This window comes from Phocoena sinus, chromosome 6 (genome assembly GCF_008692025.1).
Source record: "Phocoena sinus isolate mPhoSin1 chromosome 6, mPhoSin1.pri, whole genome shotgun sequence".
NCBI classification, from domain to species: Eukaryota; Metazoa; Chordata; class Mammalia; order Artiodactyla; family Phocoenidae; genus Phocoena; species Phocoena sinus.
Genome location: NC_045768.1, coordinates 47280877 through 47298138, shown reverse-complemented (window position 1 = coordinate 47298138; position 17262 = coordinate 47280877). Strand labels below are relative to the sequence as shown.

The following is a 17262-nucleotide window of genomic DNA, read 5'->3' as shown; positions in this document are numbered from 1 at the left end:
GCGTCTGTTCTTCGTTCAGACAGGACGAGGTTAAAGGAGCCACTGATTCGGGGCCTCCGGCTCACTCAGGCTGGGGGCAGGGCAGGGTACGGAGTGCGGGAGTGACATTGCACCAGCCTGAGGCGCGCCGTGCGTTCTCCCGGGGAAGTTGGCCCTAGATCCCGGGACCCTGGCAGTGGCGGGCTCCACATGCTCCCCAGAAGGGGTGTGTGGATAGTGACCTGTGCTCGCACACAGGCTTCTTGGTGGCAGCAGCAGTCGCCTTAGCGTCTCATGCCCGTCTCTGGGGTCCGCGCTTTTAGCCGCGGCTCGCGCCCGTCTCTGGAGCTCCTTTAAGCAGCGCTCTTAATCCACTCTCCTCGCGCACTAGGAAACAAAGAGGGAAGAAAAAGTCTCTTGCCTCTTCGGCAGCTCCAGACTTTTCCCCGGACTTCCTCTCGGCCAGCCGTGGCGCACTAACCCCCTGCAGGCTGTGTTCACGCCGCCAGACCCAGTCCTCTCCCTGCGCTCTGACTGAAGCCCAAGCCTCAGCTCGGAGCCCCGCCCGCCCCGGTGAGTGAGCAGACAAGCGTCTCAGGGTGGTGAGTGCCGGTCGGCCCCGATCCTCTGTCGGGAATCTTCCCGCTTTGCCCTCCGCACCCCGGTGGCTGCGCTCTCCTCCGCGGCCCCGAAGCTTCCCTCCCGCCACCCGCAGTCTCCGCCTGCGAAGGGCCTTCCTAGTGTGTGGAAACTTCCTCCTTCACAGCTCCCTTCCTGAGGTGCAGGACCCGTCCCTATCCTTCTGTCTCCGTTTATTCCTTTTTCTTTTTCCCTACCCAGGTACGTGGGGGGGTTCTTGCCTTTTGGGAGGTCTGAGGTCTTCTGCCAGTGTTCAGTAGGTGTTCTGTAGGAGTTGTTCCACGTGTAGATGTATTTCTGGTGTATCTGTGGGGAGGAAGGTGATCTCCGCACCTTAGTCTTCCGCCATCTTCCCCATGTCCCTCTAACTGTATTGACAAATTCTCGTTTTGTTCATTTTTATTAGGTTTTATATCTTCCTATGTGTAATATTTGTTCAAATCATTTCCCATTTATTTCCCTTTTGGGGGTGCTGATTTTCTTCTTGTTGATAAGTAGAAGTTCTTTGTTTTTTATACTTTTATGAAGTGTTGTGTGAGTTGTAAGTATTTTCTACTTTAATTTCTTTGAAACATCTTTCGATGAATAGAAATTTTAACATGCGTGAATTAATCTATGTTTCTTTGTTGGTTTCTGTGTTTAATCTTTTGTTTAGGATTGTTTTTATAATTTTTTGGACAGGAAGCTTGAAGAACATCTTGTTAATTTATTTATAAGTTTATTATGGTTTTTGTTAGAATAGAATTTAGAGTTATTTTACATATTTTTAAAGTTAATATAAATTAAATTACATACTGTTCTCACTCTAGATTATAGATCCAACAATTTGCAACAAAACTTCTCAATTTCCTTATAAATTCCCAAGTTAAAGAACCACATAACTTTCATTATAAATCTTTAAATGTAAGTACTTGTATCAGCTATATCCTATCTTACTATTACAGTTGAGATCTAATGTCCAGAATAGGAAAAAGCTAAGTGAGCATCACTTTACAGAGCTTTGTTTTAAACCATAATTCCAGGTGTGCTACACACTACTTTAGCTAAAGTCTATGTAGTAGGCTTTATATTCTAGAAGGGTCAGATCTGTGCACAAATCCATCTGTGAAGCCAAAAGCTGCCTTGGTGTAATGTGCCACCAGGATCCATTTCAAAACAGTGTTTCCTCTTGCCAAGGTCAGCGGCTATCACCGAAGTAACCAGAGAATGCCCGTGTTCTCCCTCTCAAAAGGCAGCCTCTTTTGCAACATTAGATTTCAGCACTTTTTGTCCCTTTCTTTTCAGTGATGGAAATCTTTTTTGTTTACCATTTTAAAGCAAGGATTACTACCTTCCTTTGAGAAGTGTTAATAGAAAAAAAAATTTTTTTTAAACTTCCCAGAAAATAAGTTTCCTGTTATAGCAAGTTTTATTTTCAGAGAATTTGAGAAAATGAACACAATATTTCCAAGTTTCCCCACATTGAGATTGACAGCTAAACTGAATGCACTGTGGCTTTGCTGCTTAAACCTGAACTCCACACATAGGAGTATCTTCTTTATTTACTCATTTAATTTACAAAGTCTGCTTAGTGGTCAGTATTTCTCACTTTTCTAAAAGTGCTTTCCCTTACACTGCCCTCTGTGCATGTATTTAGGATAAAACCCTAGAATGGAAGGTATTTAAAACGAGGCAGGCAAGCACATACAGAATGGGATGAAGCCAGATTTGCTTTGAATACCACTTGCACGATCAGCTTAGTTTTATTTCAGACATGAGCCCCACATACAACCCTTTTGACCTGAGTACTCCATCCCTAAATGGCAAACTAAACATTCATGAAAATTTAATGGTGAGGAAATTAGTACCTTCTTATGTTTCAGACTGTGAAATGGCACCAGGGAGCACTTTCAGCAACAGGCAGAACTGTGTGCATGTGCCGGACCAGACCTGAAACATTTGTCCCTTCAACCTGTCATCCTTCTTCGCGTTAACCGGCAGCCGAGACGTTCTGACAGGACACCACCAGGATGCCACCCAAGAAAGGTATTTCAAAATAAAGACCTGGTTGTAGGATACTCTACCTTTCTTAGAGATTGGGCACTTTGAAAAGTTTGTTTCACAATTTTTGTTTCCTCTTTGGGGCATTCCCCTTTCTATTTTTTCTGTGGGGAGCGTCCCTTTGTTTCTTGAGAGATTGGGAAGGGTTCAATATTTCTTCAACTTCTTTTCTTTAAGGGGTGTATGATTTCACCAGCTAGTAAGTGCTTGAACTTACCTTTCTTTCATTTAAGAAGCTAATGGGGGAAAGCAAAATACACTGATATTCCAGTGCAGCAACTCCTACTTGGGGTTTAGTCCATAGCAGTGACCTCTTGTCAGATCGGTGTGTGGGCCGAGTTTGTGAGGGAGACCTGTCCTGCTTCAATTTGTGAATTAGATACAGTTCTGAATTAAGAAAAGCTGAAGAGTAGAGGAAAGAGGATTAAGGCAGAGAAAGCTAAGAAGAGAGACATAAAACCCTATGGGGGGGTATTTATGTGAAGGGAAGCAGTGTGATGAAACATTCTTGGTACCTGTGACTTGCCACAGAGGTGCGTTTTCAGTACTATGGAGATAGTGGGTGGCATATTCAGTTGTCATTTTGTGATGCTAATGCAGCTTACTTTGGATCTGTTGTCATCCTCATTTCAGTCCCCAAAAGACAAACTGGTAAAAATTTTAAATATGGAAAACCTGGAAATGCATATTTGCTTTTCAGCCTAGAACTTCTAATCCAAATGGCTTTGGTCTCTGTCGTTCCTTTAGCTGACTTATTTAATCTTAGAACGGAAAGTGGAGACAGAGATCTCATGTAGAGATAATCTATTAAAGTCATCCAGGCCTGTGTCTTGAGAATCTGAGCAGTATCCTATTTAATATGCTCAGTTATCTTATGGACTTCAAACATCTGGGCAGTCTTAGGAATATTATTATCAAAACAGGTCATTGCTTTTAGAAAACAAAAACAAAAACAACCACTTCTTTTGAGGCTCAACATACTTTTCCAAAGAAGCTATTAGAAATAGCTCATAGTTGTGTATTAGCTTTTAATAGGTGGGGTTGGTTTTCCATTAATAAGTGTAGGGTTCAAATTTTATATAAGATGTTCAACTTCAGCACCTTTAGGGTGTTCCAAGCTGGGGTCCTCAAACTCCTCAGGCTATTTGGTAGTGAAGGTATTGTCAGGCTCTCTTTAGAACTCCAGCAGTTTTTACAAAAACTTGCAGTAAGGCTGCTCAGGCTATCTTAACCATTTGTAAAAATGATGCTAATCCTGAATTGTAATTTAAAATGTAACATGTTGAGATCTTTCCCCCACCCTCTCTCTTTCATCATTGTTTGAAACAGATTAACAGATTAACTAGAAAAGCCCTCAGAAATTTTCCTTCAGTGCATCAATAGACTGTGATTTATAGACAGAAACTGCCTATTGGTAAAATAGTGGTCCTAAATGGCTTAGATGAGTTAATGTTTGTGAAAGCCATTTGTAAACTCTGATACAACATACAAAATAAAGGTGGCAATCATCGCCTTGTTTCTATACTATTGTTTGGCCATATGATTTTTTTTCAACAATGCAAAAATAAAACTCAGCCCTGCTCATACAGATTCTTCAAAATTCTAGATTTGTGGTGCTCCAATAAATGATCTTTTGTCATATTTAAAGCTGGATAGGTAGCATTTTCTACAAGAGATAAATGATATACAGCTGTGTTGGGATATTAATTCCCATAGAAATTTATTTTATTCATTCATTCATTTGGTCACTTATTGGTGCATTCAACAAGCAATTCATTTGATTCTTTTTATGTGCTCTGGGAAGAACGTGATGTGACAGAGTTCTTCTCAAAGAATTTGTAGATTAATGTGTTTGGGGCAGTACTGAATAATTATCAAAACAAAACCAGAGCCAGAAACATTGCTTTGCAAGTTCTTTAAGGCCTTTAAAAATTAGGAACATTGAGGTATTTGTTTCCAGCTTGGCCTTTGCTTTCAGGATTTCTCTGAAGTCGACAGCACTTCCTGGGTCTGAAGTGCCCATTAGTGATGACTAAGGACAGTATTCCTATGACTGATAGAATGTTGGCACTGTTTTATTTCCATTTTGTTCATTCCACTTTTAAAAACAGTGTTATTGATGTATAATTTGTGCACAATAAACTGTACACATTTAAAATATACACTTTGGCAAGTTTTGACAAATGTATACATGCCATAATGACCACCACGATCAAGATTTCTACTTCCCCCAAATGTTCCGTATGCCCCTTTGGCATAAATCCACACATTCTACTCCCACCTCCCATATAGTCTACCCCTAGACCTAAGCAGCCCCTAATCTGCTTTTTGTCACTGTAGATTAGCTTGTGTTTTCTAGAATTTCATGTAAACGGAAACATGCAGTATGTACTCTTTTGTGTCTGGCTTCTTATATTTAGCATAATACTTTCTAGATTCATTCACATTTCAGTAGTGTTCCTTTTATTGCTGGGTAGTATTCCATTGTATGGTGTACCACAGTTTGTTTATCCACTCACCTGTTGTTGAACATTTGAGTTGTTTCTAATTTGGGGCTATTATTAAAAAAATTGCTATGAACATTTGAGTATGTGTCTTTGTGTGAATGTCTGAGTTGGAATTGCTGGGTTGTATGGCAAGTGTTTGATTAACTGCATAAGAATCTGCCAAATTACTTTCCAAAGTGGCTGTATAATTTTGTGCTTTCAGCAGCAATACATGACAGTGCTAGTGATCTACATCCTCACAAAAAGTTGATATTGCAAGTGAATCTTTGTAATTTTAGCCCTTGGGGAAAGTGTGTAGTAGTACCTTATTGTGGTTTTAGTTTGCATTTCCCTAATGGCTAATGATGTTTAATGTGTTTTATGCTATTTTATTTCTTTTAACCCATATATCTTTGTTCTTTATTCTTTTAATTTCTTTTGGAGTGTTTTTTTATTTCATTGTATCTCCTCTTTTATTGGTATATTAGCTTTTTTGTTGTTGTTATTCTATTTTAGTGGGTTTACAGTATACAGCTTTAACTTATGGCATTCTACCTTCAAATAATGGTATTCTACTTTACATATATATATATGTAAAAAAAAAAATATATATATATATATATATTTTTTTTTTTTTTTTTTGCGTTATGCGGGCCTCTCACTGTTGTGTCCTCTCCCGTTGTGGCCTCTCCCGTTGTGGAGCACAGGCTCCGGACATGCAGGCTCAGCGGCCATGGCTCACGGGCCCAGCCGCTCCGCAGCATGTGGGATCTTCCCAGACCGGGGCACGAACCCGTGTCCCCTGCATCGGCAGGCGGACTCTTCAACCACTGCGCCACCAAGGAAGCCCCCACTTTACATATATTTTCATAGCATTACTACAGTATAATTTTATTCCCCTCTCCTATACTTCGTGTTATTGTTTTTGTACATTTTATTTCCACATATATTATAAACTCCACAGTCTATCATTATCATTTTTGCTTTAAATACTCAGTTATCTTTAAAAGAAATTTTGAAAAAGTTTTTCATATTTATCAATATATTTACCATTTCCAGTGACTTTTCTTCCATATTTTGGATCCAGATCTCTATCTAGTATCATTTTCCTTTTGCATGAATAACTTCCTTTAATATTTTTTGTAAAACAGGCCTATTGGCAATGAATTCTCTCAACTTTTGTTTGAAAGAGTCTTTACCTTAGTTTTTGAAGGGTATTTTCAATGGAAACAGAATTCTAGTTTGTTAGGTTGTTTTCCTTTTAGTGTTTAAAGGTTTCTGTCTTTCATAGTTTCTGATGAGAAGTCTGTGATCATTCTTATCTTTATATCATTTTTCTTTGTCTACTTTTAAGATGTTCCCATTACTAGTGTTCATTTTAGCAATTTGTTTATGCTCTGCCCTTGTATAGTTTTATTAATCTCTTTTTCTGTTTGGAATTTGCTGACATTTTTGGATATTTGGTTTATAGTTGCCATAAAATTTAAAACAATTTGATCATTATTTCCTCACTTTTTTCTGACTTTCCCTCCAATTACATATATTTTAGACTGTTTACCATCATCTCACAGTCACAAATGTTCTTTTCATTTTTTAATCTTATTTTCCTTCTATGTTTCATTTTGAATAAAATTGATGTCTTCAAGTTTGGTGTTCTTTTCTTCATCAACATCTATCCACTGTTTATCCCATCCTATGTATTTCACATTTCAGATACTGTATTATTCATCTATAGAGTTTGGTTTGTATTTTTAAAATATTTTTTATTTTTTTCATTTTACTCTTAAACATGTGGAGTGTATTTATAATAGCTGTTTTACTATTGTTGTCTGCTAATTCTATCATGCTGGTCTTTACTGGATCTGTTTCTATCAGTTGATTTGATTGTTCTTCTGGGTGGGAGACATTATTTCCCCAGCTTCTTTGCTTACCTGGTGATTTTTAAATTCATTGTTGGAAATGTTAAATTTTACATTTTTGGGTCCTGGATTTTTCTGTACTCCTTTAAATATTGTTGGATTATTTTCTGGGATGCAATTAACTTTAAATTAGCTGGATGCTTTTGAGACTTGGTTTTAAGCTATGTTAGGGTGTTTTCAGAGCAGGGCTAATTTGGTCTGGGCAATAACTTTCTGAGGACTCTAACCAATGCTTCTTGAATTACAAGGTCTCTCCTCGCTGACTGCTGGAAAATCCAAACTTTTCCTGACTCATGTGAACTTCAGAAACTATTCTGCCCATCCTTTCTAGTGTCCTTTCCCTGGCCTTGGTAGTTACCACACATGTATGCACACATCAGTACTCAGCCAACGTTAGAAAAGATTTGTCTGCAGATCTAGAGCTCGCCATCTCCCCCGCCTCTGTGTGTGTTTGTGTGTGTGTGTGTGAAATCAGAACTGTTTCTCCTTAACTCAGTGAGACCACAAGCCTCTGTTTGGGTTCCCCCTCCCTGTGTTGCAGCCTAGAAACTCTCCTCAGACAAAATGATCAGGCAATGTCAGGGTGCATCTCATTTGCTTTCCTTCTTTGAGGAATCACTGTTTTGAGCTTTCTGTTGAGCAGTGTCTGAAAAGAGATGTTTCATATATTTTGTCTGGATGTCTAGCTGCTTAAGGTAATAGGGTTAATGCATTCCTAATTACTTCATTGTGGCTGGAAGCAAAAATTCCAATACTGGATTTATAGTATGCTTTGGCTTGAGTATTAGAGGATTTCCTTCAGTTACCATAACTTTTAAATGATATAAGGTAAATACCTTCAAAACATATTTTTCTACTTTGGAGTAGTACTCACAGGTATTTTTTTTTTTACTAAAGATACAGATTTTTAGTATTTGAGTTCCATATGCCAATATTCAGAAATACTAAGTATATTCTTGTAGTGTATTTTAATGGGGAAAAAAAGATAAAGTTCCACTCTTGTCTGATGTCTTCATAGGTCTTCGAAAGGCTTGAAGAAGGGGCATGAAGTCACTAAATAATGATTTATTTATTTTTGTCTAGGACAGTAAAAAGGATCCAAACCAAAACTGTCCTAGACAAAAAAAAATACCCCTATGTAGAGGCTGAATCTCTAAGGCTTTTCCTCTTGGACACATGCTACAACAATTGCTTCAATTTGGAAATTTATCCCTAACACTAATTTAAATATCTCATATTAGTATATGAGAATTCTTTCTCCTCTTCTTGTTGTGGTATTGGAAAAAGTCAGTTCCCATCAATGTAGAGATTCATATTTACCAGTACTATTATTAAATTATCCTCTATTCTTTTGTGTTTGAACAAGCTGTCTTCTTTAATTTTAATTCATTTAACACAATACAACAAAAAGTATAATAGATATTCTTTGACTTGAAGAAGCTCAAAACCTATTTGAAGAGATGAGACAAAGACATAGAAAATATTAAAAAGGAGTGTAAGACCATTACGAGAAAGATGTTTGGGTGCAGGATATGAAGTACCAATTGAATTGTGGAGGCAATATATACTATGCACTTTTTCTCATTTCCAATTATTTAATCTTCTTCTATGGCTCTCTAGTGAACATTCTTCAGTTTATCCAGATCACCCCTTAGCTGTGGAGCCGAAACATTCCGTAGATACAAGTCTGATCAGTTCTGGGTATGTCTGGATGATTACTTTAAAGTTCTGACTGCTGTGGTTCTGTTTATGCAGAACTGTACTTGCTCTTATCGCCACACCATATCATTAACTCTTGGCAGTGTGGGGAGTGGAACAAATGTTGGAATCATGCAGACCTGGGTTTGAATCCTTGCTTCACTTCTTATAGGAGTTAGAACTTGAGTGGGTGTGTTAGTTAAGGGCAATTTAGTTAAAGACAACATATTCCAGCTTAGCTAGCCTAAGCTAAAATATAGGGGGGGGGGGGATTCCCAGAGCCCAAAGGAAGAATGAAGTTGAGTCTCAGGCTCAGCTAGAACCAGAGACTGAAGCTCTATAGCAAACCCAGGAAATTCTCTTTGTCTTTTACCTCTGCAAATCTGCTTCATTCTTTCCAGTTGCATGTGGTTTTCTCTCTTTTGTAGTAGATGTGACAGGTAAGACTGAGGCTAAGAGTACCTAAATCTTCCATTTTCTCAGCCATGTGGGTGAATAAATGTGTGTATGTTTATGTCAGGATACAATTCACAGAAAATGTTGGGGAGGTAGTAGGAAAGTTCGCATAAAAGCAGAGTAACTGGGTTAATAAAATGATGGTTGTTTACTATAACTAATCATTTCATCTCTTTTAGTCCAGCTTACTTATATATAGGAGGTCTTCTATAAATATTAACTTTCTTGTTCCTTGCTTCCTTTCTAGCCAGTTTTCACTCTCTATCCTAGACAGTTTTCTGCTAATAGTATATAGTATGTAGTAACCACAAACAGGAGCATGTTGTATGGCTGATTCACTTTGTTGTGTGGCAGAAACAACATTGTAAAGCAATTATACTCCCAAAACAAACAAATACAGAATTATTGAAAACAACTTACATTTCCATCATTTATCAAGGCAAGATTTCATATATTCTTCCTTGGCCAAATAGATACAGTGGAAAGTAACAGTGGTTGAGTGATTTTGATGAGTCTTCATCCAAGAAGGTTGCTTGTTGGAATGAGGATTGTACAGATACAGAGGTTGCCTGTGGAGTGAAATATTGGGGTCATACCTATGGGAGTATTGCAAAAGGCCCTTAGGAGAATGCATTAACCAAGTCTTAGACTGGACTGTGTATTTTAATACCTTGATACCAGAAAATGAGTATGGCTTATCAAAGTGAGGTGATTCTTATAACTGTAAATTACCAGAAAGCTACAGGATCTACCTGAAAGCCAGGGCTGGAAAGTGAAATCTGATGGGATCTGATTAAAGATAACATTTATTTAATTTTTAATTAAATAATCTATGCTTACTGAAGTGAGCTATAGTTATAGTTAGTAGGGCACACAGTAGATTTTGATATAAATATCCAGTTCTTTTTCTTAAGGGAACCAGTTAGAAGCTTTAATCAAGACAGCTAAGGAATTTCTTTCAGGCTGGTATGGCTCATCTACCCTTCTGTGCTCCATTCTGCTCCTGGTCTGATCTTGCCTGGGAACTCTTAATTGTGAAATCTTAATTATCTATGACAGAGAGTTCACAATCTTTACTTTTTAACTCTGAGAATGACTTCATGATGCTATATGTCTTTTTCTACACCTGAGGGCTAATGGTTTATCTGTCCTATTCCTCACGTCTGTCCTTTCTCCTTGAAGGTGGGGGGGATGGGGGTGGGGGAGTGGGGGGGATTATCTACACATTGTGTAAATTGAAGAGGCCTTCCTACCCTCTTGATGTTGATGCTATCTTCTTTCTGCTTAATGTCTAAACTGAAAATGGGTCCCTCATTTATGCACCACCGTGACATTTCCTGGGTAATGAATAATTAAACAGTCTTCCCAGCAAGAGTAGTTCATTTTGTTTTGTTTTTTTATTCCACGGCTAATATTGTGTGAAAGTTAAACTTGCAACTAGCCCAAGCCTTAAAATATGGTGATTTTGTGAAATAGAATTCTCTAACTTCAAATATACTTCCTTTTCATTGAACTTACTGAACTACATTCAAGTTAATAATTCAGTTCTTAAATATCTGGTTTTTGAGAGGCAGTGACTAATACAATAGCATCTCCTCCCCCAATACTATCTACCTTTAAAAAAATATTTTTGTTTCAAAGAAAAAGAAGTTTTCCTGCCTTTGTATTTCTGTTCCAACTCCCCAGATACACAAACAGGTTTTCATAGTTCCAGAGTTTCTCTGACTCCACATAAAAGATTTCAGTATAGATACATATTGGTAATGCTAACCTCCCACAGAATACTTAGAAAATAATGGCAGGATATACTTGCAAGTTCCAGTCAAAATTATGAAGTGGCCAAAGATTTGTGCCCTCCTGTGGCTTCCCCATATTATAATAATACCATTGTGATCTAGGACCCAGTACTGTAAACTCTGTCCTCCACTTTTCTTTTTAGCTTGCTTTCATTTGATTTTCATTCGGGTATCTGGATGGAAAATATCAATACATTATTTTTACACAAGAATGTAAATTATTGGTAGGTAAAGGAGTGCTTTTTAGTTTTCTGCCATGGCTTATATTTTTTCAGACCTTGCCTAATTCCTAGAGTATCATTCCATTCTGTCTCATCCTTCATCAGAAAGCTTAGATGGTTTCGCATTGTTTCCATGTGACGTTTAGATTTCCCAAACCAGTATGTCAGGGTCTCCTGCTATTTGAACTTCCTCTTACTTTAAGTTCATATTTAATGCATTTGACCCACTCTCCATTCCCTGCATGCCCAGCACATTTTCCAACTTCTATATGTTATTTTACTGAAGTAATCACCTTAGCCCCTCTCAATCTTTTCCTATCATCACCCTGCCCATCTTCAAGGCTCAGGTGATTCCCACCTCCTCTGTGATGCTTTCCTGGATTTCTTCAGTAAAGCATAATTTCTTCCTCTTCATACTTCCTGTGGCATTAAGTATGCATCATTAACATGTCACTCTTCTTCAAGTGCCTTGGAGTGAAGATGGTATTTATGTTCCTAATATGGATAGTTACCACTTTTTCCAGACCAAATATTGACACACTAGCCAGATCATTTTTTTCCAATTTGTGCACTTCATATATATATATATATATATATATATATATATATATATATATATATGTATATTTTACAAACTTATGAAATTAAGTTTATTTTCTTAGGTTGAAAAAGTTCAAGGATGAGGTGAGTCAATTGGCTTGCTGCTAAACTCACTGACAGTTAATGTTTGCTGGCCAGCCATTATTACCCTAAAGAAAATCTACATGAGGAACCAGATTATAATGCAAATGTTGCTTGGAGAGCCCATGCTCAGTGCCAGGATAGGTTGAAAGACTTGAGGGATATTTCAGCCAGGTCTGATGGAACATTCCAGTTTTGCCGGCAGGACAAAAAAACAAAAACACAGAGCAAAGACATTAGAATGGCTTGTCTTCTTCAGAATATGGATCTCTTTCCACCTGATAATGCTTAATAAGCACTAACGTCACTTCCTTTTTGGCTTCCCACTTTCTGTGCCTCTTTTTCTGACCAATTCCTCTCTTCCAACTGCTTTTGTTTTTCAAGTACATCGATGACATTATTTTGGCTACTTATTATGCCCTGGGAGCCATTCTATCTCTTTAGAAAGCTTTGCATGTGTCAGATCTCATCTTTTATGTTTTGATGTTTAATAACACTCAAAGGTTTTGTTTTCTTTTGTTCTAATAATATGAAAGTGTGCTCATTTAATAGGCTATATATTTTTAAATGTGTTACTTTTTTTAAATATAGAAAATTCTGCAACAATATATCATGGCTAGCAAAATATTTGTAATCAGGACTCTTTCAGAAATTTCAGAATGTATCATATCACTGATTACACTGGAAGATACAGGAAAGCAGGGGCATGGCTGACTTTTAATACCATGTATCTTCTACTGCCACAAGAATAGTAAGACTTAGTAAATATTTATTGAGTGATCGGTTGACTGTACTATGAATAGGTACATGGATAGTGAGTAGAGTGATCCTAGGCTTTATAAGACACCTCCTGAGACCCACTTTCAGGTAGGTGTAAGAAGACATGAGTGTAGTCTAGGACCCCACTCCTTGTTCTTAGCTCCTGCTTGCAGGGGGTGTTAGAAAAGGAGGTTGGCCTCTGATACTATTTTCCTTGGTAGGTTATATGGCATCAAAGGCAGAACTTAAGGAAGTAGGTCTATTTTTAGACTTGGTGACTTATTTAGATAGGTTGTTATAGAAGGTGGTGCAAAGATATTCACACACAGAATATCAAATCCAGGGTGCGTTAATGCTGCATTCAGTGACCTGGGAGGGGTTGGGTGGAAGCACCTGTGAACTGAAATAAACCACTGCAAGCTCCTCTTTGGAATCCACGAGTTTGGCAGCTGGTGACTCAGGCTGTGGGTCAGGAGACCTGAATGTTACCTTTGGCACCATGATGCCACCTTAGTTTATAGACTTTGAGATTAATCTAATAGACTTTCAATCATTTGGTTCATCTAAAAAAATCTGTCCAGCTTTTTGCTCCCCTCTAAACTTCTCCTTGTCTATGTGTAGAGGTAGGTGAGGGTGCTAGATGTTTGTGAGCTATCAGCATGGACCACTAGGAGGGAAAATTATCCCACTCATGAGAAAGAGGCATTGGTTTCTCTGTGAAGAGGAATGGAATAGTCTGTATAATGGTGTGCAGAAGTGGGAACACAGCCTGCCGTTCCCTGCCATGGTTCCTCTCCATCCCCCTGCAGTGACATTTCCCTTGCATGGAGTAAGCTGGGGTTATATGAGGAGCAGAGCTGCCGGACCGCACAAATGCTGTAGTGAGAAGACAGGAAATTAAAATATATATACACTACCAAACGAAAGGTAGATAGCTAGTGGGAAGCAGCCGCATAGCACAGGGAGATCAGCTCAGTGCTTTGTGACCGCCTAGAGGGGTGGCATAGGGAGGGTGGGAGGGAGGGAGATGCAAGAGGGAAGAGATATGGGGACATATGTATATGTATAACTGATTCACTTTGTTATAAAGCAGAAACTAACAGACCATTGTAAAGCAATTATACTCCAATAAAGATTTTTTTAAAAATTTCAAGAGGAAAAATTTACAGTAGCTACTTTAAAAAGTGCTTTGATATTTAGAGGCACAAGAGATAGAGTTAAGGAAAACACAAGATCTTTTCTAAGGAAGTAAGGGAAGAGCCCTAAGGAAGCAGCCCTGATCTCTTTGGGCAGAGCTCTTCTCTGTTCCCTCCATGGCCAGTGTCTCCTCCTTCCTGAGACTGGGCTCATGATCTTTCTTCCTCTTGGAAGGGTATAGGAAAGGCCCCAAGCAAGACTCAGGGGGAAATGTGGTAAGTCTGAGACTGGAAGGAAGTTACTGTGTTATATCCCTATCGTTCATCGGTGGATTGGTTCATTCATTCATTTATTCACTTCACTCGTTCATGCTACAAATATTTACTGAGTGCTACGGTTTGCCAGGCACCAAGGAGAAAGAGTTGAAGAAGACCAACAAAGGTGGGTCCTGCCTTCCTGGAGCTTACTGCTTGTGGAGAAAATGAACAGTGGCTCAGTTAGCAAATAGCTAGATAACATAATGTCAGATGCTACAGTGCTATGAAGAAAACTAAAGCAGGGTACGAGAACTAGTGACACCTGGCAGTTTTCGATTTCTCCATCTGTCTAGTTGCTCTTGCAACCTCAGTGAGGTGGCATGGCAAAGAAAATTTCCTGTGTTGACTTTCAAGTTAGGGCACTTTTCTACCCTATGTTCTTCCTCCAGCCTCTAAGGTCTAATCCCTTGGATTCTGCAGTGTAAGTCAGCTTCCTTCCTCTTAGCTGCCACACGTTCACTGTAAAAATGCGCATGCACTACACTCCTTTGCATGGATACACCAGACTTCTCTGTTTTCTCGTTTTCGAAATGTTGTAGAGATCGCTCATCTGCTGATATTCCTTCTTTCCCTTTGTGTTGTGGGTTAGTACCTTTTAAAATTTCTTCACTACCATGTGTAGTTAGACCTTAGGAGTAAAGGCAAACATATATACAACCCACTATATGTAAATGGACTTACCCACTTAATCTGTTTAAACATTGGGACAATAACACAACCACCACTGGGTTTCTCTGTGGACTCTGGACATTTTTAATCCCTGTAATTTTTCAGTTGCTTAGCGGTAATATAGTCAGGTATGTTGAGCTGAAACAGACTGCCAGATATTTCTCCAGGAAAGATGGGTTTATTGGGGATCAGCAGAAAATTGCAATTAGGGGTCTGCAACCATGGTGAGCCATGTACAAGTCCCTGCATGGAAGGGAAGGAGAATGCTTTTTTAGAAAGGAGCAGGGGGAGGGATAAACTGGGAGATTGGGATTGAGATATGTACACTACTGTATATATAATAGATAACTAATAAGGATCTACTGTATAGCACAGGGAACTCTATGCAATACTCTGTAATGACCTATATGGGAAAAGAATCTAAAAAAGAGTGGATATATGTATATGTATAACTGATTCACTTTGGTGTGCACCTGAAACTAACACAGCATTGTAAATCAACTATACTCCAATAAAAATTATTAAAAACAAAATAGGAAAGGAAATTGAAAGGGCTTTAGTAAGCCAAGAGTCCATGGCTTTTCACTGGCTGAGTCTGTGCTAGGAAAGGAATCTGTCTTCTTCCTGTTGTGCTCTGTTTTGGTCACAGGGTGTGAGAGCTCCCCCTTCTGGCCTCCCAACTCTATTTAATTGAGGTTTCTATTTATTCATTTTTTACAGGTAACAGCACCTATTGTTATAAATTCCATCTCCCATCCTCTGTTTACCTCACCGGGGCTGTAAGTTCCTCTTTACCATTCTAATTCTTTTTTAGAGATTCAGTTTAACTCTCAGAATTGTTCACAGGGAGCCTTCACCAATTTGTCAATTATGTGTAGAATTTTCTACCCAGTAACAGTTCCTACAGGGGTTTCTGCTTGTAGGGTTTTGCGCTGGTAAGTTGCAGTTCTCTGTATTTGCCTGTCTCTGTCTCTAATTTGGGAGGGACAACAGTTTGCCCTGTGACCTCGATTCTCTGACAGAGCTTAGAAGAGTTGTTGATTTTCAGTTTGTTCAGCTTTTTCTTGTTAGGATAGGAGTGATTTCCAATCTCTTTACATCTGGAGACTCAGTGTGAGTCTACCTCTTTTATGCACCTTGCTCTGACCATTTCAGTTCCCTGGGATGTTTCCTCTTTCTTAGCTCTTATTTTTGACATTAAGTATCAGGGTACTTACTTACATTCCACCTTACACCAACTATTTTATTTGTGCATAGCCTGTCTTCTAGCTAGACTGCACTTCCTGAAATGAAAGAAAAATATCTTATTTACTTTATGGTTCCCCAGATTTCATTAGATTAATATAGAGTTGAGTGTCTTCTATATACCAGACACTGCCACATACATTTTACTTATTTAATTATCACAACACTACTATGAAATTATTTGTTTTTACAGTTTGTTGAGATGAAAGCTGATGCGGCCTGTGGTCATGCTTTTTGAAGTGGCAGAGCTAGGTTTTGAACTCAGGTCTGCCTGATTCTAAGAATGAGACAGTTCCTTCAGCTAAGCTACAAAGCCCTTCCTAGTACTTTGTCTCCATAGATAGTTGTTGTATTCTTGTTCATTGAGTGAATTAATGGATGAATTATCTGGACATTTCACTACTGTTATCTTCTCTGTAAAGTGAGGATGATGGCAGGTACCTGACCTAAGAATGAAATAGTCACCTGAGGTCTCTTACTTTGGTAACCAAGAGAAAGTAGAGTTAGTTAACTGAAACTCTCTCCCATCACTTCTCCTTAAACTTCCAGAATGTCTCAGAGACATTTTTCTGAGCTCCATTGCAAGGTGGAACATTTTAGCCACTACTGAAGAAAGCACTAAACATTTTATGAGTTGGCTCTTTCTTCCTAACATTGTTGGCTAAGTTCTGCCTGCTTTATTCCTGTTTTTTCATGACGTTTTATAATCTAGGCCTTCTTTACAGAGACACAAGGGTATGTTTTATAACTGCAAGGGTCAAGCAAGTAAGAGTTTGAATGAGATTCTAGGAGACATAGTGAAGCAGTAACCTCTTACTTTCTGTAGCTTTTTTTTTTTCAAAAATTTCCCCCATTTTTTTTCTCCCTAAATCTCAGTCTTAAAATTAAAAAAAATATAAAACAAAACACAACTTTGCTTTTTAAAGTATCTTTAAAAGTAAATATGGTAAGTATTTATTTACCTTAATAATTTGGAAATACAGAAAATATCTAAAGAAGAAGAAACTGACTTCTCACAATCTCATCATCCAGTTATGGCTGCTAACGTTTTGGCATATTTCATCTCAGCCTCCACCCCCTTTTTGCATAAGGCATTTATTTCAGATCACTTATATTCTGTAATATACTGAATTTTTATAATCTTTTTATATGATATGTCAAACATTTCTGGATATCATTAAAATACATATAAATATTATTTCTATTTAACAGACGCATAG

The 17262-nt window shown here is 38.3% G+C and overlaps 1 protein-coding gene across 2 annotated transcripts in view; it reads left to right on the top strand.

Annotated features, from left to right (window-relative positions):
• Window positions 1–17262, top strand: part of TMC1 (transmembrane channel like 1) — a 388569-nt gene that overhangs the window by 253568 nt on the left and 117739 nt on the right. The window contains exons 1-2 of one of the 2 annotated variants that reach the window (XM_032634495.1): window positions 494–552; window positions 2481–2643. In XM_032634495.1, coding sequence (XP_032490386.1) covers window positions 2628–2643 — 16 coding nt within the window. In that variant the 5' untranslated portion in view covers window positions 494–552; window positions 2481–2627. Of the gene's footprint in view, window positions 1–493; window positions 553–2480; window positions 2644–17262 lie in introns of those variants that run through there. The other variant, XM_032634496.1, reaches the window with a different exon arrangement.